At 49.3% G+C, this 26,849-nt stretch overlaps 1 protein-coding gene across 4 annotated transcripts in view; it reads left to right on the plus strand.

Moving 5' to 3' along the window:
* The window catches only part of LOC119974456 (synaptic vesicle glycoprotein 2B-like), a 182,573-nt gene that overhangs the window by 115,123 nt on the left and 40,601 nt on the right, over nucleotides 1-26,849 (plus strand). For all 4 annotated transcript variants that reach the window (XM_038813363.1, XM_038813364.1, XM_038813362.1 and 1 more), the window contains 3 exons: nucleotides 4,494-5,347; nucleotides 17,213-17,393; nucleotides 26,192-26,343. In XM_038813363.1, the coding sequence (XP_038669291.1) occupies nucleotides 4,810-5,347; nucleotides 17,213-17,393; nucleotides 26,192-26,343 (871 nt within the window). In that variant the 5' untranslated portion in view covers nucleotides 4,494-4,809. The remainder of the gene's footprint in view (nucleotides 1-4,493; nucleotides 5,348-17,212; nucleotides 17,394-26,191; nucleotides 26,344-26,849) is intronic.

Here is a 26,849-nt window from a genome sequence, read left to right on the forward strand (position 1 = left end):
TAACCCTGGGAATTACAGGCCAGTTAGTCTTACTTCGGTGGTAGGCAAAGTAATGGAAAGGATACTGAGGGATAGGATTTCTGAGCATCTGGAAAGGCATTGCTTGATTAGGGATAGTCAGCACGGATTTGTGAGGGGTAGGTCTTGCCTTACAAGTCTTATTGACTTCTTTGAGGAGGTGACCAAGCATGTGGATGAAGGTAAAGCAGTGGATGTAGTGTACATGGATTTTAGTAAGGCATTTGATAAGGTTCCCCATTGTAGGCTTGTGCAGAAAGTAAGGAGGCATGGGATAGTGGGAAATTTGGCCAGTTGGATAACAAACTGGCTAACTGATAGAAGACAGAGAGTGGTGGTGGATGGCAAATATTCAGCCTGGAGCCCAGTTATCAGTGGCGTACCGCAGGGATCAGTTCTGGGTCCTCTGCTGTTTGTGATTTTCATTAACGACTTGGATGAGGGAGTTGAAGGGTGGGTCAGTAAATTTGCAGATGATACGAAGATTGGTGGAGTTGTGGATAGTGAGGAGGGCTGTTGTCGGCTTCAAAGAGACGCAGATAGAATGCAGAGCTGGGCTGAGAAGTGGCAGATGGAGTTTAACCCTGACAAGTGTGAGGTTGTCCATTTTGGAAGGACAAATATGAATGCGGAATACAGGGTTAACGGTAGGGTTCTTGGCAATGTGGAGGAGCAGAGAGATCTTGAGGTCTATGTTCATAGATCTTTGAAAGTTGCCACTCAAGTGGATAGAGCTGTGAAGAAGGCCTATGGTGTGCTAGCGTTCATTAGCAGAGGGATTGAATTTAAGAGCCGTGAGGTGATGATGCAGCTGTACAAAACCTTGGTCAGGCCACATTTGGAGTACTGTGTGCAGTTCTGGTCGCCTCATTTTAGGAAGGATGTGGAAGCTTTGGAAAAGGTGCAAAGGAGATTTACCAGGATGTTGCCTGGAATGGAGAGTAGGTTATACGAGGAAAGGTTGAGGGTGCTTGGCCTTTTCTCATTAGAACGGAGAAGGATGAGGGGCGACTTGATAGAGGTTTATAAGATGATTAGGGGAATAGATAGAGTAGACAGTCAGAGACTTTTTCCCCGGGTGGAACACACCATTACAAGGGGACATAAATTTAAGATAAATGGTGGAAGATATAGAGGGGATGTCAGAGGTAGGTTCTTTACCCAGAGAGTAGTGGGGGCATGGAATGCACTGCCTGTGGAAGTAGTTGAGTCGAAAACGTTAGGGACCTTCAAGCGGCTATTGGATAGGTACATGGATTAGGGTAGAATAATGGAGTGTAGGTTAACTTCTTAAGGGCAGCACGGTAACATTGTGGATAGCACAATTGCTTCACAGCTCCAGGGTCCCTAGTTCGATTTCGACTTGGGTTACTGTCTGTGTGGAGTCTGCACATCCTCCCCGTGTGTGCGTGGGTTTCCTCCGGGTACTCCGGTTTCCTCCCACAGTCCAAAGATGTGCAGGTTGGGTGGATTGGCCATGAAAAATTGTCCAAAATTTTATGATTAACCTAGGTCAAAAGTTTGGCGCAACATCGTGGGCCAAAGGGCCTGTTCTGTGCTGTATTTCTCTATCTACTAATATCTATTCTCAGTACCCTTTCATTACACTTACCTCTTGGGATGTTTTTTACATGCCCCCATCAGGTGCACACTGGACAAGGGAGGGCACCTAAAAGAGGGAAGTTGCCCTCCCCTCCACCTTCCTGCCCACCCCAAACTCATCCCCATAATACGGGAGGTGGGCGAGTGCCAAAATTGGCAGCTCACCCACCACATCCAAGTACATAATCAAGGGTCAAGTAGATTTGTTCTCAAGCCAGCTGATCCTGGTAATACATTGCTCGTGCGGTACAACATTTGGCATGGGCAGTAGGACAGGAGTGGGCAGCCCGATTCTTAAAAAAAAATCTTCTCTGGGCAGGAAGGAAGTAGGATTCACTCTTTAGGGGCTGTCCTTTTGCTGGTCCTGGGGCACCCCCATTTCCCCTCATCCCTAAGATCCAACAGCCCCCTCCCTTCCTACCCACCTGCAGCCTTAAAACCCACCCTGACCTACCCAAACCTTCCATCTCCCAAGATCCTAGATTTACCTGCATGGGGAATCCATATGCCTACTTCCTTCCACTCCTGCAGTTCCGGGAACTGCCACTGACTCGATCTTGGCGCCGCTGAGACGGATGGTGCTGCCCTCCCATCAGATTGGCGGGCAGATCCAGAGGGCAGGACTGTTGAAGGGCCACTTGGTCCTTATCTAACCACCCTGTGGAGTGCTCTGGTTGCAGGGTGGGCCAGCAGGAAATGTGGAGCCCCCCCCCCCCCGCAATATTATCTTTCCTCCCAAAAAACATGACCTCATACTTTTCTGCAATAAGTTATCCACCAGTCCTCTTGAAATATTTCCTTACTGTTTGTCAAACCTCTACATTTTCTCGTGCTCTTGATGGTGGCACCTCGAAACGCAACACTGTGCCCATCAATCAACCGTGCCACATTAGCATTGACTTCGCAATCCCACACAGGGAAACAGTATGGGGGGGTTGATAAGGGAGGTGAAAATCCCTCAGCAGTCTACAGGGGAGGTAACACCATTCTGGGGTTGAGGTTAAAGAATATTGAGAGAGGGAAGATCTTCGCTGGATGTAACACCAGCCATACAGGACTTGGGGGTGCTCAATAACGGTACTGAGTACCACAGTATGGAGGAATCTGAGTTTCATCTGCATTGATCTTGATTAGCATTAACCAATTGGTAGGTATTGGAAATTAATCCCTGTGTTCAGACACTTCGAGAATTCACTCCAATTTCATTGAAACCTTACCCTCCCCCACACGTCTGTCACTGTCTATAGGTGTCTGCGGTGTTATTATGGAAGCATGGGAATATATTAATATCAAGCCACACCTGGTGACCGCATGCTTCCTGGGACATTGCAGTCGATTATCTGACTCCATAATGATGTTTAGTTTTGGGAGCATACTCACTTTAGCATTGGTGTAGACTGATTTTGGGAGCAATGGTTTTACATCTGGCATTATCTCTGTTAGTCTGACTGAGGTATTTAAAATGAGGACAGAAGTTCATCAGATACATGCAAGAAAACTATTCCCTCCAGGAGGAAGTGAAATTTGATGTCCATCCCTAATTGCCCTTGAACCAACGTAGCTTTCTGGGTGTTATAACCTGCCTGCTTACTATTGGCTGGGGCCTGATGACTATCCTACAATCCTGTGGGAGTATGAGCTTCCCCAATGAGGGGGGGGGGGGGGGGCGGAGAAATCATTAGCAGACTCCCTGCATAAATAGAGCTGGCCAGTTTGGAACCAGGGAGAGAGGAGTTAGCAGCAAGAGAAGGTGTTGCTGCTGTTGTGTATATAATATGTTAATTTGTAAATAAATGTTATTTCTTTGTATCCTGAAAACTCGTGCTGGATTCTTCGTGGCCCTCACAAAACTGGGTCATTTCAGAGGGCACTTAAGAGTCAACCGCAGTTGCTGTGGGTCTGGAGTCACAAGTAGGCCAGACCAGGTTAGGTCGGCAGATTTCCTGACCGAAAGGGGGCATTAGTGAACCAGATGGGTTTTTAACAACAATTGACAATGGCTTCACGGTCATCATAGGCTTTTAATTCCAGAGTTTTGCGGATGTCAGGCTTATGGTGAGATTTGAACCGAGGTCTCCGGAGCATTAGATAGAACATAGAACAGTACAGCACAGAACAGGCCCTTCGGCCCTCGATGTTCTGCCGAGCAATGATTACCCTACTCAAACCCACCTATCCACCCTATACCCGTAACCCAACAACCCCCCCAACCCTACTTTTTAGGACACTACGGGTAATTTAGCATGGCCAATCCACCTAACCCGCACATCTTTGGACTGTGGGAGGAAACCGGAGCACCCGGAGGAAACCCACGCACACACGGGGAGGACGTGCAGACTCCGCACAGACAGTGACCCATCCGGGAACCGAACCTGGGACCCTGGAGCTGTGAAGCATTTATGCTGACCGCCATGCTACCTTGGGTCTCTGAAATACTAGTCCAGCGACAATACCATTGCACCATTGCCTCCTGCTGTGTTCCTATTGCCTGCACAACCCCGCTCAGCTAACTCAGAATACAACAGGGATGGAACCCAACATTCACTTCTAATTCAGAAACCAATAACAGCTCGAGATACAAACAATTTTCTTTAGCGACCAGGGTCCAAAAATGACCCGTTGTGTTGCAAACATATTCAGCTTCTATCCATTTAATTTAAACTTCACATTTAATGAAATAGACGTGGGGATTCCACTGGGCTTGATATATGCTTGCAGCCTCTAAGGGCTGTCAGTGTGCCAGACAATTTTTAACAACAACAGTTCAATCAGAAAAGAGATTGAAAAGGGACAGGTTGTGAAAGTAACTAATTTCATTCCAATCTACACCTCGAGGACAGATACGTTTATTTTCTCTTTCTTCTTTATTGCAGAAATTTACCATTCGGACCAGTCCATGAGACACACGGAAGGGCATCCGTCACTTCAAAGCCACTGACAGAATTTGATAGCTAAGCTTTTTCCCAGTGGCAAGGATTTGCCCTACAGACTTCCTGTTTACATCGGCATCTCATCAGAGACACGCAGTGGCCTCATCGTGGAGCTGAGGAAATCGGTGACAAGTGCATCCAAATAGTTTTGTGTCTTGCCTTTTTTTAAACAGTAGATCAAATTGTAATGTACGCTGACAAGACTGTGTCCATGTAGTTGAGCTGCAGGTCAGAAGAGGTCTAGTTTGCTGTGAGCACGATGGATGACGGATTTGGGAATAATTCAAACTTCTTCCAAGGCGCCAAGGATATTGCCTATGAGGCCAAGAGGCAAGGCAGGATGCAAGACTCGTACACGCGGTACGATGGCGGTGGGGAGTATGCCCCGCAAGGTGGGGGCTATTACCACGGTGACGAGCCTCACGGGCAGGAAGACGCTGACAGTGATGCCACGGAAGGGCACGATGAAGAGGATGAGATCTACGAGGGGGAGTACCAGGGGATCCCACATCCCGATGACATTAAAGCCAATCGAATGGCAGCAACACAGCCCGTTCCGGATGAATACAGGGACCAGGCAGATCTCATGGCTGAACGAATGAAGGACGAGGAGCAGCTAGCGCATCAGTATGAGTCCATCATTGAGGAGTGCGGACATGGACGCTTCCAGTGGACACTCTTCTTCATCTTGGGATTAGCGCTGATGGCTGACGGAGTGGAAGTGTTTGTGGTGGGCTTTGTACTTCCCGTGGCTGAAAGGGACATGTGCATGTCAAATTCGAACAAAGGAATGCTGGGTAAGTGCTGCTGCAATGAGACGATGGATGCGCTTTCCGAGCTTGGGGTTCAAATCAGTAATTACACCTTTCGCCCAAAGGCTGAATTCCAAAATGACTGTCATTCCTGATAAAGGGCAGAGAGCGCAATGTTGAGTGGCCTTTCTTCATACATCAACCTTGTGATAAATCTGTAGCTGGCAGGTTATTCAACTTTGCGGGCCATCACGGCTGTTCCTGCCCTAATCCCACACAACGTCCACACCTACAATTCTGCAGTGGGATCAGGGACCTTGACAGGTTTAATTCCCACCGCTGTAGCCTCAGAACACTGAGCTGAATTGAAGAGCCCCCATCTCCACCCTAGTCAAGAACAGCCAATTGAGCAGAGAGCTGGTTTCGATGCTGGATCCTTCCTGATCTATATGGTTTAGTGCCAAGTCACATATTGCATTTGCTCACTGCCCCTTTGGGAAGGTTGGGCTGTCCAGTGTGTCCTTAGTCGTGCTTCATTTGATTTAAACTGCTGATGAAGCATTGTAACCCGACTTGTGGTGATGTAATGACATTAACATGCACTGATGGCATTAACTTGGATTTCTATCTGGAGACATGAGGTTAAATGTTGTTTGGAGGCCAGACAATTTCTCTGAGCAAGGGAGGAAAGGATTTAAAATGACGTAAACATCCTGACCAGGACTGCACTTCTGGGGTCTGGGGCCTCAGTGGCCTCACTGAGAAGAGTCAGCCTGCTTGGGCCCTTTGAAACTCGGCGTTCTGATATCTCCATCTCAGAGACAGCTCAAATAGATCAAGAGGTTGGAGACCGAGGCTTCAAATTAAAATTTTAAGGGCCCCCAAGCAGGTTGCCTCCTTATGACGGCCCACTGAGGGCCCACAGGTGACCCTTCCTGCCTGCAACCCACCCTTTGGATCTTGGGCCCTCTGGCTCTGATAGCCCCTCGCACGCCCCCCCCCCCCCCCCCCCCCCCCCCCCCCCCCTCTTCCAGACTGCCTCAGGGAGGCCACATCGGCCAAGCTATTTGTGTTGCGCTGGTGTGAGAGAAAAGATGGCCCTTCCCACTGGTGAGGTATTACAGTTCCACCAAAGTCCATGGACATTTGAATGGCTCGCCGTGTGGGGGCGTGGGGGGGGGGGGGGGGGGGGGGGGGCAAGGGGAGGGGGGGGGGGGTTAATGGCTGTCACTGGCAAAGTGGCAACAGGCTTGAATGATCAGCCCTAAGTGGGTTATTAATTGGCTTCCCCATTCAGCAGACAGCGCCTCCACATCTGACTACACAGGGAACCCCCCAAGGCCAAAAAAAAACGGCAAAGTGATTCTCGGTGCTGCAGCCACCAAGAAACACCCTGCCAAACGTGTCTGAATGCGGACTTGTTGTTAGTCCGCTGAATCGTGTCCAAGATTACCACATTACCTCATCTTAAATGCAGACGAAAACAGTTGCACAAAATACATGAAAGTTCCCAATACCTGTGGAACATCAAAGCCAACATATCTCAAGAAAGGTAGGAGAAAGATGGGTGAGTAACAGAGAGAGAGTTTAGGCGGACGTTCACCGCCCGTCGTGCCGTTCAAAGGTCCATTGACTTTGTCGGGAACGGAAAATCCCGCTGGTGGGAGGTGCCATGTTATTCCGTCTCTTCTCAGACCGAGCAGTTCGGCGGCACCGCGGTCAGCATTGCTGCCCCACAGCGCAGGGACCCGGGTGCGATTCCGGCCTTGGGTCACTGTCTGTGTGGAGTTTGTACGTTCTTTCCATGTCTGCGTGGGCTTCTTCCGGGTCCTCCGGTGCCCCCCCCATAGTCCAAAGATGTGCAAGTTAGGTGGAGTGGTTATGATTAATTGCCCCTCAGTGTACAATGATTGGGTGGGCTACACGGATAAAATGGGGGATTGAAAGGGTGGTCTTTCGAAGAGCAGGTGCAGACCCGATGGGCCGAATGGCCTCCTTCTGCACTGTAGGGATTCTATGATTCTACCAACTCTGATTGATTCTCAGCACAAACAGGATTAAACCTCCTTTTGGATTGATGCATGATGATGTAGCCCTCTCAGTCTTTAAACAGTCAGGATGTTAAATGGATGCTTTAAACAGTAATGCAATAGAGGTACTTTGAATGGTTAACACAGTTTTAACAAGAGTGAATGCAACATTCTGCTGTTCTTGCAGGACCTCATTAAATTGATGGCCAGGAGCCCGGAATGTTCTCGATAGCACTGAGAATGATCTGTGATGTGAGCTCTCTATTGATTGAGGAGTTTAATGGAAATTATCCGTTAAAGTACCATCTTCCATTTTGTGTATCGACTACCAAACAAATAAATTTTTGGAACTGCTGCACTAAGTATCTTGCTAAATGCGGCACATAATGAGATTGCTCCTACAGTGTCTCACAATGTCCAAAGATGTGCGGGTTAGGTGGATTGGCCATGCTAAATTGCCCGTAGTGTCCTAATAAAAGTAAGGTTAAGGGGGGGGTTGTTGGGTTACGGGTATAGGGTGGATACGTGGGTTTGAGTAGGGTGATCATGGCTCGGCACAACATTGAGGGCCGAAGGGCCTGTTCTGTGCTGTACTGTTCTATGTTCTATGTTCTACAACCACTCAATGGATTCACAGCAGCGTTGGTCTCTAATGCTGGGGACAGTTTTTTTTCCCTCCCCGGGGACTGGGTGATTGTGGTTAGACTGCAGTCCTATCACTTCGTGCGTTCTGACCCAGACAATCTGGTGGGTTGAAAGCATCTCGAGACTGTCTCAATCTACAGGGTATGGAACACGGAACAAAATTGCTTTTAGTTAGCATTAAACTAGCAAACGTACACCCAGAAAGGCTGCAGGAAATAGTACTCATTGGATGCTCGTCTGAATTTGGGATTTGAAGTTCATCGCCGGACAGACACAAAGCTTTTCTCTGCGTCTGTCCTTGATGCACTTGCGTTTTGCACCAGTCCCCTTCCACCCTGAAGGTTTTGTGTAAAGCGCTGAATTCACATTTAACAAAAAATCAATTCACGAGCGTATGTCGCTGGCAAGGACAGCATTTGTTACCTATCCCTAATTGCCCTTGAACCTAGTGGCCTGCTGCACCATTTCAGAGAACAGTTCAGAGTCAACCACACTGCTGAGGGTCTGGAGGTACACGTAGGTCGGACCAGGTAAGGGTGGTCAAACCAAAATTCAATGGGAACTTAACATGACTTTTCTCTTCTTTAATTTTATCTCACTAGAAATAATAATCTTTATTCTTGTCACAAGTAGGCTTACATTAACACTGCAGTGTAGTTACTGTGAAAAGCCCCTAGTCGCCATATTCTGGCGCCTGTTCGGGTACACGGAGGGAGAATTCAGAATGTCCAGTTCCCCTAACAGCACGTCTTTCAGCACTTGTGGGAGGAAACCGGAGCACCCGGAGGAAACCCACGCAGACACGGGGAGAATGTGCAGATTCCGCACAGACAGTGGCCTAAGCTGGGAATCGAACCCGGGTCCCTGGTGCTGTGAAGCAACAGTGCTAACCACAGAGCTACCGTGCCACCCAATGAACCCCAGAGCAGTGCTTGTGGGGTTTTGTTTGTCCTTAATAACCTGCATCACCACATTCAATAATCTTCATGTTTGTACTCCCAAATTCCACTGCTTCTGTCCATTATATAGACACTTAGGACGAGATCTTCCAGCTGTTCACGCCGGCCGGATCGTCAGGTCCCGCCGATGGCGCACACCCACTGCAGGTTTCCCGGCAGCATGGGGTAGATTCGGTGGGCAGTGGGACTAGAAGGCCCCGTCACTGGCCAGTGGCGGGTAGCCTCTTGCAGCGGGGAAACATGTTGTAGAGAGGCCAGACAACCTTACCCTTATTGTCTACAAAGAGCATGAGGCCTCCTGCTTCTACCTTCCTGCATATATTTTTTTTTTACCAGAATTTATTACCTCACATTTATCTGTTGAAGTTAATTTGCCAATTTCACACCCTATTGACTCGTAATTGGAAAGTGCGTGAGAACACAGGGCGAGGGCAGGATTGCATGGCCTGTCAACGCTCGCTTGTGCACGGGAAATTCCCACTTCTGCGAGGTGTGTGAATGGCACGCACTGAACTGTGACTGTGCAAAGGGGAGCAAACTGACAAGGAAAAGGGGTTGTTGGTCAGTATTGGTCGAACAGCCGTTGTTAACGCACTTGTTTAATTTCCTGTCGTGATGCAACTATCAGACTGTCGATTTCCCTGTGGAGTGGAGTTGCTTTACTGTTAGTGCGTTCATTCAAAAGCAGCGACATCCTGAGAAGCTAACAAGGCACGCGCACTCCCTTGAGAATATTCACAGCATGAGATGCTAGGGCACAGTGTCATTTATTGTGCAACCTACTGCAGTAGCAGTATAATATAGAAAAGGGATTAAAACATTTCCTATGGCACAGTTGCCGATCTTTGTGAAAATGATGTTCAAAATGCTGCTGGATTTGACACGCACTTTTTCCTTGAGCTTCTGCTCAAACTCATTTTCATATTGCCGAAGGTAAACTAACCATGGAGATTAATCCGGCTGAGGGGCGTGGCCAGCTTTGTGGGTGAGGCCAGTTTCTAAACGAGTGCAAAGGCTCGCAGAGCTCAATATGTGCTGGGCATAATTTTCACCTGAGATTCTTCGATCTATTGAGTGAATTGCATCGGACAAACCAATTGAATCTATTTTGGACTAACTGGTTTCTTAGAACGAGGGAGGTTGAGAGGTAACCTGATAGAGGTCTACAAGATTATGAGGGGCCTGGATAGAGTGGATGGGCAGGCACTCTTTCCCAAGGTGTAGTGGTCGGTCACTCTGGGGCATAGGTGTAAGGTCCATGGGGCAAAGTTTAGAGGGGATGTGCGAGGCAGGTTTTTTTACTCAGAGGGTGGTGAGTGCCTGGAACGTGTTGCCAGGGGAGGTCGTGGAAGCAGATACATTAACGGCCTTCAAAAGGCATCGTGACAAACACATGGATAGGATGGGTATAGAGGGATACGGCACAAGGAAGTGCTGAGGGTTTTGGCCGAGAGTGGTATCATTTCTTTTTAAATTTAGAGTACCCAATTCATTTTTCCAATTAAAGGGCAAGCGTGGACAATCCACCTATCCTGCACATCTTTGGGTTGTGGGGGCGAAACCCACGCAAACACGGGGAGAATGTGCATACTCCACACGGACAGTGACCCAGGGCCGGAATCGAACCCGCTCCTCTGCGCCGTGAGGCAGCAGTGATAATCACTGCGGCACCATGTTGCCCAAGGTTGGTATCATGACCGGTGCAGGCTTGGAGGGCTGAAGGGCCTGTTCCTGTGCTGTATTGTTCTTTGTTCAGTGCATTAGGTCTACCAGTTCAAGCTGCTTGTACTGGATGTCTACCTTGCGTAACAGATGTCAGCTTGGCTCTGTTGGCCACATTCCTGGCTCTCTGGGATCAACTCCACGAGGGATTTGAGCTCATAGCCGAGGCTAAAGTTTTTGTGAGTATATGAGGTGTAAGGTTAAACTGTCTGGTCTGATGCATTAGAAAAGATCTCACTTTAGCAGGGGCAGCACAGTAGCATGGTGGTTAGCATAAATGCTTCACAGCTCCAGGGTCCCAGGTTCGGTTCCCGGCTGGGTCACTGTCTGTGCGGAGTCTGCACGTCCTCCCCGTGTGTGCGTGGGTTTTCTCCGGGTGCTCCGGTTTCCTCCCACAGTCCAAAGATGTGCGGGTTAGGTGGATTGGCCATGCTAAATTGCCCATAGTGTCCTAAAAAGTAAGGTTGGGGGGGGTTGTTGGGTTACGGGTATAGGGTAGATATGTGGGTTTGAGTAGGGTGATCATTGCTCGGCACAACATCAAGGGCCGAAGGGCCTGTTCTGTGCTGTACTGTTCTATGTTCTATGTTTACCGTAGAGGGAGGCGGAGGGCGTAATTTAGCCACCAACCCACCGCGTGTTTTTTGGCTGGGGAGGCAGCCCGCCAGCGGGATTTTTCAGGCCCTGCTGCTGTCAACGTGTTGACTGCACCCCTCGCCGCCGGGAAACCCGTGCACCGTTGGTGGGACTGAAATATCCTGCCTGCGTGAACAGCCGGTAAATTTCGCCCATAGAGTTCCCTTGGTCAATGTTTCTCTCCACCAACACCCAGCAAAACACACTATGGTAATTCTGTCTTGGTTGCGTTGTGACAAATTGACCGCTGTGTTTACCGACAACATTGGCAACGTTGACTACACTTCAAAATTAATTGGTCACAAAGCACTCCGTGAAAGTCCAAAGATGTGCAGGTCACATGGATTGGCCATGTTAAATTACCCCTTAGTGTCCAAAAGGATGGGTGGGGTTACGGGGATAGATTTGATTTGATTGATTTATTATTGTTTAGCACAGGGCTAAATCGCTGGCTTTGAAAGCAGACCAAGCAGGCCAGCAGCACGGTTCGATTCCCATAACAGCCTCCCCGAACAGGCGCCGGAATGTGGCGACTAGGGGCTTTTCACAGTAACTTCATCTGAAGCCTACTCATGACAATAAGCGATTTTCATTTTCATTTCATTTCATGTATTAGCTATACAGACAACGCATACCGTACATGGGGAAGGAAGGAGAGACTGCAGAATATAATGTTGCAGTTATAGCTAGTGTGTAGAGAAAAGATCAACTTAATACGAGGTAGGTCATTTCAAAAGTCTGACAGCAGCAGGGACGAAGCTGTTCCTGAGTCGGTTGGTATGTGACCTCAAACTTTTGTATCTTTTTCCTGACGGAAGAAGGTGGAAGAAAGTATGTCCGGGGTGCAAGGGGGGGGGGGGGGGGGGGGGGGGGTAGTGGGGTGGAGCATCGCCAAGAGTGCTCAAGAGCTTTATATTTTGAAGATGACTGAGAATGTACAGTTAACACCTGTCAGGGATGGCTATAGGGTGTTTCTCTAAGGGGAAATGGAAACCCTCCCTGTGTTTTTAGATAGGAGATTTCGAAAAGCATCCAAAGACTGATTACATCACTGATAAAGACAAAGGACCATAATTGCCACCCCACCTTGCAGACCCTGGGTGTAATTGTCTGGACGACTAGTGTCTTCTGGTTTCCTCTTGCATGCGGCGTGAGGAAAAGCAGCTTTAGGTTTCCTGCACTGCAGGTGTGTGATACAATCCTGGAAGCAGTGCCCCTGCGGAAAGGAAATAAGCATCTTTTTCAGTGTTGCTCGTTTTACTGGAGTGTATTAACACGCCTCCGTTTAAAGGCCGTGTGCTTAACACTACTATGGCTCTGTGTATGTAATTATGCTCAGGAGTCGCCAGGTGCCATATTTAGACACCTCACAAGTATATCAAGGTCAGGTTCAAAGTAATAAATCTGTACATCGATTAGTAAGTCCAAACGATTGATATTTATTATGACAAATATAATAAATACACATGCATACGCTAAAGAGACTAACTTACTTCTAATACTAAACAACTAAAATACTTATCCAGACAGGAACAGGCAAGGTCAGGGAGCAAGGCCTTCGTCCCGTTCTTGGTCTGCAACTCTCAGGTACTTAAAGTTGTCAGGGTCTAGCAAAGTCTGGATCACGTAGCGATCGTTGTAGTGGCACTTACAGTTCGATGGCTGATGGCTGATGGCTCAACGGCTGGTGATGGAACTGGAGTCAGGATGCGATGTAGCAGTAAAGCGGAGCCGGAGCAAAAGTAGCAGTCAGAGCCGGAGCCAAAGCAGACCGAACCATGTGCGGCGTCTACTTTTATAGGTCTTAGAAGTCCGTGCCCCCGTGGGGCGGGCCTTTTTACCTGCCATGTATCGATTGGGCCTTTCCCAATCGATATCTTCTAAACCCCCCCAATCTGAGGGTCGTCCCTCAATGGGTGGGGCGGTCCCTACGGCTCTTTGTGTTGGATACAGTGGTGCCGTTCTGTCTGGGCGTCTACTCAAAAGTATCTATTGATACTTAAATGTTTCTATTGTGCGGGGTCTGGATCTGGATCACCTCATTACTATGTAGATCTTGTTGCCATTTACACCTTTGGCTGAAACTCTGCACCTGGCCACAAACTGGTTTCTGTACGTGCAGAATGCTAATTAGTCTTCTGCAAACTGCTTGTCCTTGCTAAGACTGTTTTTCCCTGCAGCCTTAGCAGTTCTTCATTTTGTAGCCCAGTGTCCATCTTAGATGGCTACAGCAGGAATAACTAAAACGCTCTCTCTGACTGGAAGTCCACCGTCCAGCAAAAAGGGATTGCAGCTCGTAAAACAAAATTAAATTTGTCTATCAAAGCACACAGCACCTGAATTGTAGAATCAACTACTCATCTGCTGACGTCAACTATACTGAGATCGATCCATAACGGCCGCAACACTTTATCATATACACCGTGCAATTCAAGGACTGTTCTGCATAACTTTTTATTTATATTTACTTACTGTTGGGTTCAAGTCTTATTTATAATCCATATGAATGTAGTTGCATGTGTTTTTTTTTTACCATTTCTCACTATCTGTTTAGTAGTTAATAAACTTATTGTATCTTAACTGAAGAAAGCCTGGATAAATTGGCTCCTTTTTAAACAGAACTATTGGGTCTGGAATAGGTATCCAAGGGAAAGGGAACTTTGTTAGGTTAAACCTTTGTTGCTACCAGCAGAGGGTGGGTTTAACGAAGACGTGAAACCAGTCATCCTTCCTCATCTGGGTTTGTAACAATTTCGGGGTATCCCAAATGGACGGTGACAAATCGAACAGTCTGACTCGGATGAACAACTTTTGGGGAATCTCACCTGGGGATGCTTGTAGCAGCCTGAAATATCGTCTGGTTATGTTTTGGATCATACGTTATTCAGGCACCTTGGAGGTCCTCTTTGTGTGAAATGGAGCCTCACTGTGTCCGTTTTTGCATCTTCACTTCTCCCCCCTCACGGATGCTCCTTGGACCTACCTCTTTGCTTTTGGAACCTTATGCGGCTTTGTGGCAAGTTCTTGATACACGGCAGGTGCCAAATGGCCTAACTGCACTCGCATTGGCATTGTCTCTTCCCAAAGCCGGGGAGCCATTTCGCTGGCAGGGGGGCCTTCATGGGGGGCTGCGAGGACTGGTGGGAGATGGTCCGGGGTGGCGAGCCTGGTCAAAGGGGGGCAGCTTTTGGCAACCGGGTCCATGTGCGACCGGCTCCATGTTGCACGGTGCGGCCGCTGCAGTGCGCATGCGCGGCCACGGACCCGGCAATTCTCCGGCTGTATCCACAGCTAGAGCTGAGGGCTCTACACTGTGTGCCTGCTAGACCCCCACAGAGGAATGGTGTAGCTTTTGCACCGTTATTTTGGGAGTAAAATGCCTCCGTTCCCATGCCAGCACTTAGGGCGCGATTCTCCGCACTCACGACGGGGCGGAGAATAGCGGGCGGCACAAATTTTTACGGCAACGCTGGTCCGGCGCCCTCCCGCTATTCTCCCCCCCCCCCCCCCCACGCCCGCCCCCCGACACGAATCGTTGCTCACCGTTTTTTTACGCGAGCAGCGATTCTCCCCTGGCCGATGGGCCGATTTCCAAGGCCTTTACGGCCGTTTTCACGAATTTGAATACACCTGCTATACCAGTTCGTGAAAACGGCGCCAAAGTGCCATTCTGCACATCCATGCCACCAAGGGTGGCATGGGCCCGCGATCGGTGCCCACCGATCGCGGGCAGCGGGTACTTACCCCGCGCACTCTTTGTTATTCCGCCGCCCCGCTGGATCAGTCCGCGGGGCGGCTGAGGGGCATTACGGATGGCGCATGCGTGGGTCTGACGCATATGCGCGGATGACGTCATCATATGCGTCAGCCGTCGCTAACTTTGGCGCCCGGGGTTAGCGAAATTCGTTAAGCCCGCGATGCCGTAGTTCACGGGGCCGCGATGCTAGCCCCGACCGGGGAGCAGAATCGGGTCCCGGGAGGGGGCGCGGAGGCTGCCGTGAAACACGGCCGTTTTCATGGCAGCCTTCACGACTCTCCGCCTTTGCGGAGAATCGCGCCCTTAGTCTTCAAATTGGAGAATCCAGCCCAGTGAGTATGTTATGGAATAATCTCCTGGAGAGCAATTCTTGCTATTCCTTTGTACTTCTTTTGACTATACATTGGTGGAAATTTACAGTGGTCACAAATTCAATGATTTATGGGGAAGATTTTAAACATCATTGCACTAGACAAGTTGATATTGATTTTTATGATTCAATAACTTTGTTGTTTCATGTAACTACCCGTCTGGCAGAAGGTAAACTAGATAGACCGTCCAGTGGCCCCTATGTTAGGTACAAGCAATAGGGGCAAAGGCCCAGTGTGTCTGGTCTCTATGACCACAGTGTTTGGCCCAGATGGTTGACCAAATGGTCTAGTTGCGCTTGGACCTGCAGTGGACAATGATCCAGGGTCACAATGTGAATTAGGATGACCAAGAGATATTCCACTTACTATCTCCTGATCGTACTCTTGCGACACCCGGAAAGAAAAGTGAGCTGGTAAACCCGGAGCTGTGACCTTAGATCCTTGGAATTCTCAGGGATGCCTTGAAGATATTTTATATAGTCCTCCTCTCCAACAGCAGCCAGAAGTTCCCAGTGCAGATGTTCAGGAGCATAGCTCCAGACTATTCCAGGGAGCAGGCCTACACACGGTGAATGATCTACTAGACCATTTACATCCCGCATGCAATTTACCTCCGGTACATCACAAATAGGAGGGCGACTCCGAGAATAAACTGGCACATAGAATCATAGAATTTACAGTGCAGAAGGAGGCCATTCAGCCCATCTCGTCTGAGATATGAGCATCATTGGGTTATTCAGCTGTGGGTTTACCACAGCCAATTCCAATTCGGTCCTCGTTTAGTGTTCTCATATCTTCATGGTTTAACAGCGAAAGACAATTCATACCACTCTTCCTATTCATCGGAAAGTCATGGGTTCAAACCCGAGAACTGTTCTTTGGATGAGATGTCAAACAGAGTTACTGGGCGGGATTCTCCGAGCCGCGCCGGAGAATCGGCGCAACCGTGCCACACCGCCCCGACGGCGGCACACGATTCTCCGAGGAGCGGAGAATCGGCACCATTTGCACTGGCGCGCTGGTCGCCGGCCGCTGTCCGCGGCCGGGCAGCTGATTCTCCAGCCTTGATGGGCCGAGCGGCCACGCGGATATGGCAGAGTCACCGCCACGCTGTCCACACCTGCTCGCAGCCGGTGGGAACTCTGCGGGCAAGGTTCAAGGTTGGGGGGGGCGGGTCTGTGGGGGGGGGGGGGCTCCTTCACAGGAGGGGCCTCCGATGGGGTATGGCCCATGATCGGGGCCCACCGATCGGAGGGCCGGCCTCTCCAGCCCCGGCATTATTTTGTTACGCGGCTGGCCGCTGAACCCCCACGGCATGTTGCGTCGGGGCCGTCGAGGAAGTCCCCTGCGCATGCGCGGGTTGGCGCGGCGCCCAGTTGCCGCCGGGAAGGGAGGCTGGAGCGGCGTGAACCGCTCCAGCGCCGTGCTGGCCCCCTGTGGGGCCCAGAATCAGTAGTGCCCACGCCCGTTTCACGCCATCGTGAAATGCGACGGCATTCATGACGGCGCGGACACTATTTCGGAGAATCCCGCCCACTGGCTGTATGTTAAAATGGACGTTAAAGCTGTAATGTTGTTGAAGGGAAGCAGGAAGTTCTCCTGGAGTCCCAACGAACATTACCCAGACAGCAAATGCCACCAAAACAAATTTCTACTTGTGGGATCTCACTGTGCACAAAATCATCTGGTGTGCTTGACAACATAACAACAGTCAGTGCACTCAAAAATCAATTCACTGTGTGGGGAAAGTTTAAAATTTTATTATTAATCTTCTCATTGCTGCTTTGCAGGCTTGATAGTATACTTGGGAATGATGGTAGGAGCCTTCGTCTGGGGCGGACTGGCCGATAAAATGGGCAGAAGATATTGTCTGATCATTGCCCTCAGCATCAATGGAGTCTTTATCATCTTCTCATCGTTTGTCCAGGGTTATGGCATGTTCCTGTTCTGCCGACTACTATCAGGAGCTGGGTAAGTGAATCCGATCTTTTGAAACAGTGGAATTAACGAATGATACTCGGAATATTGCAATAAAATTCCAGCTGCCTTGGTAATTCTCTTATCCCTGGTTAAGACACCCTCACTGTCGTGCATAGAGTAAGATTCAGCAGGCAGCCATTATTGAACTGGCTCCCCATTTACACCCCCCCCCCCCCCCCCCCACCCCCCAATGGAGAGAGCAATGGAACAAAATGCTCAGTTCTTTTAATATCAGAACAGCAAGGTGTTGGTCGGGCGCGTGTGATCGGTGGGCGGGGGGGGGGGGGGGGGGGGGGGGGCCAAGAGGGCAGGCACTGAGCGAAATGAGAGTGAGGGTGGGTGTTTCCCGTGAGCACCCTGACAGCTGCTGTGGAGCTGCCTCAGCAAGCTGCGGCAGTGCATTAATGAAATTAGTTCGAAGAAATGTTGCAGACTGGGTCGATACTGCAAATTCAAGCACCTGCCAGCAGGACCCATAGGACCTCAAGCCCTCAGACATCTTCTTTTGGAACAAAACAAAGGACAAAGAAAAGTACAGCACAGGAACAGGCCCTTGAGCCGTCCAAGCCTGTGCTGACCATGCTGCCTGTCTGAACTAAAATCTTCTACAATTCCTGGTTCCGTATCCCTCTATTCCCGCTCTATTCAGGTATTTGTCAAGATGCCCCTTAAATGTCACTATCGACTCTGCTTCCACCACCTCGAGTTCCAGACATCCACTACCCTCTGTGTAAAAAAACTTGCCTCATACATCTCCTCTAAACCTTGCCCCTCGCACTTTAAACCTGTGCCCCCGAGTAATTGACCCCTCTAACCTGGGGAAAAGCCTCTGACTATCCACTCTGACTATGCCCCTCATACTTTTGTAGACCTCTATCAGGTCGCCCCTCAATCTCCGACATTCCAGTGAGAATAAACCGAGTTTATTCAACCTCTCTCCATAGCTAATGCCCTCCATACCAGGCAACATCCTGGTAAATCTTTTCTGCAACCTTTCTAAAGTCTCCATATCCTTCTGGTAGTGTGACGACCAGAATTGAACACTATACTCCAAGTGTAGCCTAACTAAGGTTCTATACAGCTGCAACATGACTTGCCAATTTGTAAACTCAATTTCCCAGCCAATGAAGGCAAGCATGCCATATGCCTTCTTGACTACCTTCTCCATCTGTGTTGCCCCTTTCAGTGACCTGTGGACCTGTACACCTAGATCTCTCTGACTGTCAATACTCTCGAGGGTTCTACCATTCACTGTATATTCCCTACCTGTATTAGACCTTCCAAAATGCATCACCTCACATTTGTCTGGATTAAACTCCATCTGCTATCTCTCCGCCCAAGTCGCCAAATGATCTAAATCCTGCTGTATCCTCTGACAGTCCTCATCACTATCCGCAATTCCACCAACCTTTGTGTTGTCCGCAAAGTTACTAATCAGACCAGTTACATTTTCCTCCAAATCATTTAAATATACTATGAACAGCAAAGATCCCAGCACTGATCCCTGCGGAACACCACTAGTCACAGCCCTCCAATCAGAAAAGCACCCTTCCATTGCTACTCTCTGCCTTCTGTGACCTAGCCAGTTCTGTATCCATCTTGCCAGCTCACCCCTGATCCCATGTGACTTCACCTTTTGTACCAGTCTGCCATGAGGGACCTTGTCAAAGGCCTTACTGAAGTCCATATAAACAACATCCACTGCCCTACCTGCATCAATCATCTTTGTGACCTCCTGGAAAAACTCTATCAAGTTAGTGAGACACAACCTCCCCTTCACAAAACCGTGCTGTCTCTCGCTAATACATCTATATGCTTCCAAATGGGAGTAGATCCTGTCTCGAAGAATTCTCTCCAGTAATTTCCCTACCACTGACGTAAGGCTCATCGGCCTGTAGTTCCCTCGATTATCCTTGCTACCCTTCATCAACAAAGGAACAATATTGGCTCTTCTCCAGTCCTCCGGGACACCTGAAGACAATGAGGATCCAAAGATTTCTGTCAAGGCCTCAGCAATTTCCTCTCTTGCCTCCTTCAGTATTCTGGGGTAGATCCCATCAGGCCCTGGGGACTTATCTACCTTAATATTTTTCAAGATGCCCATCACCTCGTCGTTCTGGATCTCAATGTGACCCAGGCTGTCTACACACCCTTCTCCAGACTCAACATCCATCAATTCCTTCTCTTTGGTGAATACTGATGCAAAGTATTCATTTAGTACCTCACCCATTTCCTCTGGCTCCACACATAGATTCCCTCCCATGTCCTTCAGTGGGCCAACCCTTTCCCTGGCTACCCTCTTGCTTTTTACGTACGTGTAAAAAGCCTTGGGATTATCCTTAACCCTACTTGCCAATGACTTTTCGGGACCCCTTTTAGCCCTCCTGACTCCTTGCTTAAGTTCCTTCCAACTTTCCTTATATTCCACACAGGCTTCGTCTGCAACCAGCCTTTTAGCCCTGACAAATGCCTTCTTTTTCTTTTTGACGAAGCCTACAATATCTCTCGTTATCCAAAGTTCCCAAAATTTGCCATATTTATCCTTCTTCCTCACAGGAACCTGCCGGTCCTGAATTTCTTTCAACTGACGTTTGAAAGCCTCCCACATGTCAGATGTTGATTTAACCTCAAACATCCGCCCCCAATCTAGATTCTTGAGTTCCCGCCGAATATTGTTACAATTAGACTTTCCCAAATTTAGCACATTCACCCTAGCACCACTCTTATCCTTGTCCACCAGCACTTTAAAACTGACTGAATTGTGGTCACTGTTCCCGAAATGTTCCCCTACTGAAACGTCTACCACCTGGCCGGGCTCATTCCCCAATACCAGGCCCAATACAGCCCCTTCCCTAGTTGGCCTATCTACATATTGCTTTAAGAAGCCCTCCTGGATGTTCCTTACAAACTCGGCCCCGTCCAAGCCCCTAACACTAAGAGAGTCCCAGTCAATATTGAGGAAGTTAAAGTCTTCCATCACAACAACCCTGTTGCTTTTACTCCTTTCCAAAATCTGTCTACCTATCTGCTCCTCTATCTCCCGTTGGCTGTTGGTGGCCTGTAGTAAACCCCCAACATTGTGACTGCACCCTTCTTATTCCTGATCTCTACCCATATAGCCTCGCTGCCCTCTGAGGTGTCCTCCCGCAGTACAGCTGTGATATTCTCCCTAACCAGTAGCGCAGCTCCTCCACCCCTTTTGCATCCCCCTCTATCCCGCCTGAAACATCTAAATCCTGGAACGTTTAGCTGCCAATCCTGTCCTTCCCTCAACCAGATCTCTGTAATGGCAAAAACGTCATAGTTCTAAGTACTAATTAAAGCTCTAAGTTCATCTGCCTTACCTGTAATACTTCTTGCATTAAAACATATCCACTTCAGGCCACCTGACCCGCTGTTTTCAGCAACATCTCCCAGTCTGCTCGTCCTCAGAGCCATACTGGCCCTATTTTTTAGTTCTACCTCAATCTTTTCACCTTCTGACCTATTACTCCGGTACCCACCCCCCAGCCATCCTAGATTAAACCCTCCCGTGTGACACGAGCAAACCTCACGGCCAGGATATTTATGCCTCTCCAGTTTAGATGCAACCCGTCTTTCTGATACAGATCACACCTGCCCGGAAGAGCTCCCAGTGGTCCAGATAACTGAAACCCTCCCTCCTACACCAGCTATTTAGCCACGTGTTTAGCTGCTCTACCTTCCTATTTCTAGCCTCACTGGCACGTGGCACAGGGAGTAATCCCGAAATTACAACCCTAGAGGACCTGGGCGGGATTCTCCCCTACCCGGTGGGGCGGGGGGGGGGTCCCGGCGGGACGGAGTGGCATGAACAACTCGGGAATCGGGCCATCCCAAAGGCGCAGAGTGGTTGGCGACCCGCCGGCCGGCGGGAGTCAGCACATGCGCGGGAGCGCCAGCGCGTGCTGGCATCATCCTCACGCATGCGCAGAGGGATTCGCTTCCGCACCGGGAATGGTGGAGGACTACGGTCTCCGGTGTGGAACAATAGAGTGCCCCCACGGCACAGGCCCGCCCGCGGATCAGTGGGCCCCGATTGCGGGCCAGGCCACCGTGGGGGCACCTCCCGGGGCAAGTTCCCCCCGCGACCTCCTAGGAACTCCGGAGCCCGCCCGCACCGCCAGATCCCATCGGTAAGGGACCTACTCTGATTTACGCTGGCGGAACCGGCATAGAACGGGCAGGACTTCGGCCCATCACGGGCCGGAGAATCCAGACAGACCCGGGGCCCATTGAGTTGCGCCGGACCCCGCCATTCTCCAAGCCGGGCGGTGCAACTCACGCCGGGCCGGGTTTTGGGGGGGGGGGGCGGGAGAATTCGGAGGACGGCGGGGGCGGGATTCACACCGACCCCCGGTGATTCTCCCACCCGGCGGGGGTCGGAGAATCCCGCCCCCTGTCTTTTAACTTTCTACCTAGCTCCCTGAATTCCTGCTGCAGGACCTCATGCCCCTTCCTGCCTATGTCGTTAATACCAATATGTACCACAACCTCTGCCTGTTTGCTCTCCCCCTGCAGGATGCCTGCTACCCATTCTGAGACATCCTGGACCCTGGCACCAGGGAGGCAACATACCATTGTGGAGTCTCTTTCACGTCCACAGAAGTGCCTATCTGTGCCCCTGACTATAGAGTCCCCTATGACTATTGCTCTTCTGCGCTTTGACCCTCCCTGCTGAACATCAGAGCCAGCCATGGTGCCACTTCTCTGGCTGCTGCTGTTTTCCACTGATAGGCTATTTTCCCCAACAGTGTCTAAATTGGTATACCTGTTCGAGAGGGGGACAACCGCAGGGGATTCCTGCACTGACTGCCAGCCCCTTCTGGTGGTCACCCATCTCTCTGCCTGCACCTTGGGTGTGACCACATCTCTATAACTCCTATTTATGACGCTTTCCGCCATCTGCATGCTCCTAAGTGCATCCAACTGCTGCTCCAACCGAATCACGCGGTTATTTTATTTCTTTTTTTTAATATAAATTTAGACTACTCAATAAATGTTTTCCAATTACGGGGCAATTTAGCGTGGCCAATCCACCTAACCTGCACATGTTTAGGTTGTGGGGGTGAAACCCACGCAAACACGGGCAGTGACCCAGAGCCGGGATCGAACCTGGGACCTCGGCACCGTGAATGTTCTTTTATTTGAGATCACCCCGGATGTTTTATCCCACCCTGGAACAGGTTTGTTGCAAAAACATGAAGGCCAGCTGACTGATTGGCCAGTCTGCCAGCCGTAAAATTGGACGCATCACGTAAAATCGCCACCGATTGCCCATTTACTGTGCTTAATTGTCGGCGAATGCACTTCAGACTCCCGTGTGTGTTCGCTGACCATAATGTTGGCCGCGAGTTTCCCAAAAGGGAACAAAGTCCCCAAGCAAGCGTGTTTAGCCGTGTATTTACCGGCGCTTGCAGTACCGAGAAACACATGGCTATTCGACACGTTTCGCATTGTATAAGGGACCTGAACAGGGAACGTGTGGCCGAGGCTATTGATTTGTACGGTGTAGCGAGAGATCGGAGACCCCCGAAACGATCCCTGATCTCCTCCTTCAGTCCGAACACACTATGGGAGTGGGAGGGTCCCGGACCCCCCCCCCCCCCCGCATCCTCTCTATAAATAGTAAATTCTTATTATTTATGTTTGCCTTCAGTGCGAGGTTGGAGGACTATCCAGAATATCAGCTCCTAAATTTGGCCAAAGCTTGCGTTCACATCTCCAGGTCATGGAATCTTAGTCCCCCCCTGTTGAATTTAGTCGATTTTTATGGTTTGTCTATATAAATCATTCTGTGACATTCTTCTTTTATTTATTTTTTTCTCTAAATTTAGTGTACCCAATTATTTTGTTTCCAATTAAGGGGCAGTTTTAGCATGGCCAATTCACCTAACCAGCACGTCTTTGGGTTGTGGGGGTGAAACCCACTCAGACATGGGGCGAATGTGCAAACTCCACACGGCCAGTGACCCAGGGCCGGGATTCGAACCCAGGTCCTCAGCGCCGTAGTACCAGTGCTAACCATCGTGCCACCGTGCTGCCCTGTGACATTGTTTTTAAGAAACCGCTGAAAAGCATGATAGTTAGCTTTGCTGAAAAATGTCAACTTGTCAATGGCTGGCATTTTTCAGTCCTGTCCGAAGTCAAAGGACCCTTGGCTGGTCCGTCAAATTCTATGTCCCATCTGCAATGATTCCTGTGGTGGACTGGACTAGAAAATCTTGGCCTGTGTGTGTGAAAAAAGCCAGGCTCAGAAAGAGGAAGTTAGGCAGCTGGAGGGCTCACATACTGACCCCCAGGTCAAGCAGAGGTTGCAGACAGTGACGTATTTTCAGCTTATGAAAGACATAACTAATTATATCTTTTGTCCAGGGTCCAGGATGTCTCAGAACGGGTAGCAGGCATCCTGCAGGGGGAGGGCAAACAGGCAGAGGTTGTGGTACATATTGGTACTAACAAAAATACTATTGAAGTCTTTTTGTGTTAGTGCTTGCTTCATCATGAAATTGTTTCATTTAAGATTATACTCTGCAAAAACCTTTGTGCAAGAACAATGGAAGGGGTAAGCTGGAGACCTCAGAACATTAGTGCTTGATTGCAGAAAATAAAGGATAAGATAAATGTGAAACTATAGATTTGCGGAAGTTGAGCTGTTGAGAGAAGTGGGAACACCTGTTAAGTGCCTCAATGTTGGGGAAAACCCTTAGACTACCAATGACCTCATCCTAATCCAATTATATTGGCCAACACAAACTATGACCCATTGTGGCATGGTAAGGGTCTCTCAATTGGGATAATCTAAAGGGGGCTACAGAACACTGATGTTACACCCAGAGGACAGACAGACTATGGCTAACAGCGAAAGAGGAAGAGAAGACTGACCCAGAGAGCTGGGGAGGAGGCACCACCAGAGCTGAGTCTTGTTCTACATCTATTGCTCTTGTTAGGTATTAACTTTGTGACTCTTTGTGTTACTTAATAAACTCTCTGACTTGATTAAAAAACATGCGTCCACAAAATAGTCCATAAGGTAGATGAGAATTGGTCAAGAACCCTGAGTGAGACAGGTTAGTGTATCCACTGTCACACATAGATTATCCTTGATGTGGAGATTCCGGCGTTGGACTGGGGTCAGTAAGGAGTCTTACAACACCAGGTTAAAGTCCAACATGTTAGTTTCAAACACTAGCTTTCGGAGCACTGCTCCTTCCTCAGGTGAATTAATTCCCCTGAGGAAGGAACAATGCTCTGAAAGCTAATGTTTGAAATGAACATGTTGGACTTTAACCTGGTGTTGTAAGACTTCTTACATAGATTATCCTACCTAGGGTGTGGTAGTATGACTAGAGGTACTATGGTACCGGGGAGTGTGAGCTGCTATTGGTGGAGAAGGCTCGCTGCCCATTGGCCCAAGTGTTATCTTCCCATTGGTCGAGAGGAAGGTAGCTCCGCCCACGAGGCGGAGTATAAGAACCCGTGTTTCCCAGCAGCCATCGTTCTTTCTGTACTCAAGCTGCGGGACACACTTCTTGTACATTAAAGCCTTCGATTCGGACTACTCCTTTGTTTCTGTGTTCATTGATCGCGCATCATAGGGGTCTACCTCTCCTTGATAACTTACACTGCTGGGATCAGGAATGGAGGTGGGTGTGTAGTATCGCTGCCCTGCGTGCCAGTCGCTCTGCTCCCTCCTGCGTCCGAGCCATTACCAGGAGGCAGGTTGGGGATGGGGGCAAGGTCAGCTACCCGCATGCAGGGAAGAGCCAAATGTCCCAATTTAAGGTTTATTAAGGCCAGTTATTTTCCAGTCACGCCAGGGATTTTCTGTCTGCCTCCAGGTTCCCAGAGGCAGCGTGGGGAACCGGGAGTGGGGGATGGGAGCAGGAGGGATAGATTAGTTGCCTGGGGGTGGCAACCTGGTGGCAGGCTTGCGGGGCGGACAGTGCTCCAGGCAGGCTTTGGGGCCTTCTCTGCCTACTTGTGATTTAGAAGCAACCAGAGGCCATCTTGTGGAGGGATTCACCCACCGTCACGTGCACCAGACCCGGCCCCCCACTCCCCACAATGGTGGCCCAGTTATGAAGGCTATTTTTTATATTAAACTCAATAAAGTCGGAGGGAATGTGCCTTCAGTTCGAGGCACCCTCTGGTATTTTGCTACCATTTTCAAATTGATAGGCCTCTGATTAGCCCTCGAGCTTCAAGAACCCACCCACGGTTCCTCTGTGGCTGGCAAGATGGTCCTCTGACCATGAATTGGCTGCTCTGAGGAAAATCACATTTAATAACTGGTCCTCATACAGTGCAGGCACCTGGCTCCAATATGAGCCTGATAGCGGAGGTCACACGCCCTCAGAGAAAATATTGCCCAGGATCTGAGAGTCCCAGGTTGTTTACATGATGCCCAGCATCATACACAGAATATTTCTGTGACCAATTTCGACATTAAGGGGACATTACTGATCTGGTTCGATCATTGATTGAAATAATCTTTTAAGGGTTTGAGTTTAGATAGGCTACAGGCTCATTCTGTTCATTATACCGATCCTTCCTGGAAGCAATGCATGTAAGTGAGCACATATACATACATGTCTGCCATTATGGATGGATCATTGCAAAGCTCAGCATTGCTGGTGGTCTCAGAATGGTAGTCAGTGAAGGGAGGTCCTGGTAGGGTGTGAAGGGAACGAGAGAGAACGGGTTTGAGGCCTGCTGACATCTACTCTGTATTGTGTTCTGAAAGTGGCTCTCCCTTTTCTGTCTTTCAGTATCGGGGGCTCCATCCCCATCGTTTTCTCCTACTTCTCTGAATTCCTGTCTCGTGAGAAGCGAGGGGAACATCTCAGCTGGCTCTGCATGTTCTGGATGGTTGGTGGGATTTACGCCTCCATAATGGCCTGGAGCATCATTCCACATTACGGTCAGTGTCTCGACGATTTGGTTTCTGAATTCTGTTTTGGCCCATTCTGCCTGTGGGGTGCAGGATCAGAGAGCAGATCATTTTTAGAATCCATGGATTTTTCCTTTACGAAAACAGGGGAAAACTATTATTTATCCAGTACATCATCATGACACTTGGAGGCATCAAAAGTGCATCGCATTGAATAAATTTCATTGAAGGATATTGGCTGCAGTGCAGACAAGCAGTAGCTACTTGATGCACATCAAATAATGAGATGGAGGATCAATTAATTTTCCTCTTGGTTGAAGGGAGATGGCGGTCAGGACACTGAATGAACTCCCTGCTCTTTGTCAGAGGGTACCATGGGACATGTCATGCCGCCTGGGAAAATTTAGCCAACAGGTGGCGCTTTGGCTCTTGAGACTGGGCAGCACCCTCTCAGTGGTGTGCTGGCAGACCAGTCCAGAGTGTGTGTTTGAATCTTGGAGTAAGGGCTTGAACCTCAGTTAATCAGGGCATCGGTG

This window comes from Scyliorhinus canicula, chromosome 12, assembly GCF_902713615.1.
Source record: "Scyliorhinus canicula chromosome 12, sScyCan1.1, whole genome shotgun sequence".
NCBI classification, from domain to species: domain Eukaryota; kingdom Metazoa; phylum Chordata; class Chondrichthyes; order Carcharhiniformes; family Scyliorhinidae; genus Scyliorhinus; species Scyliorhinus canicula.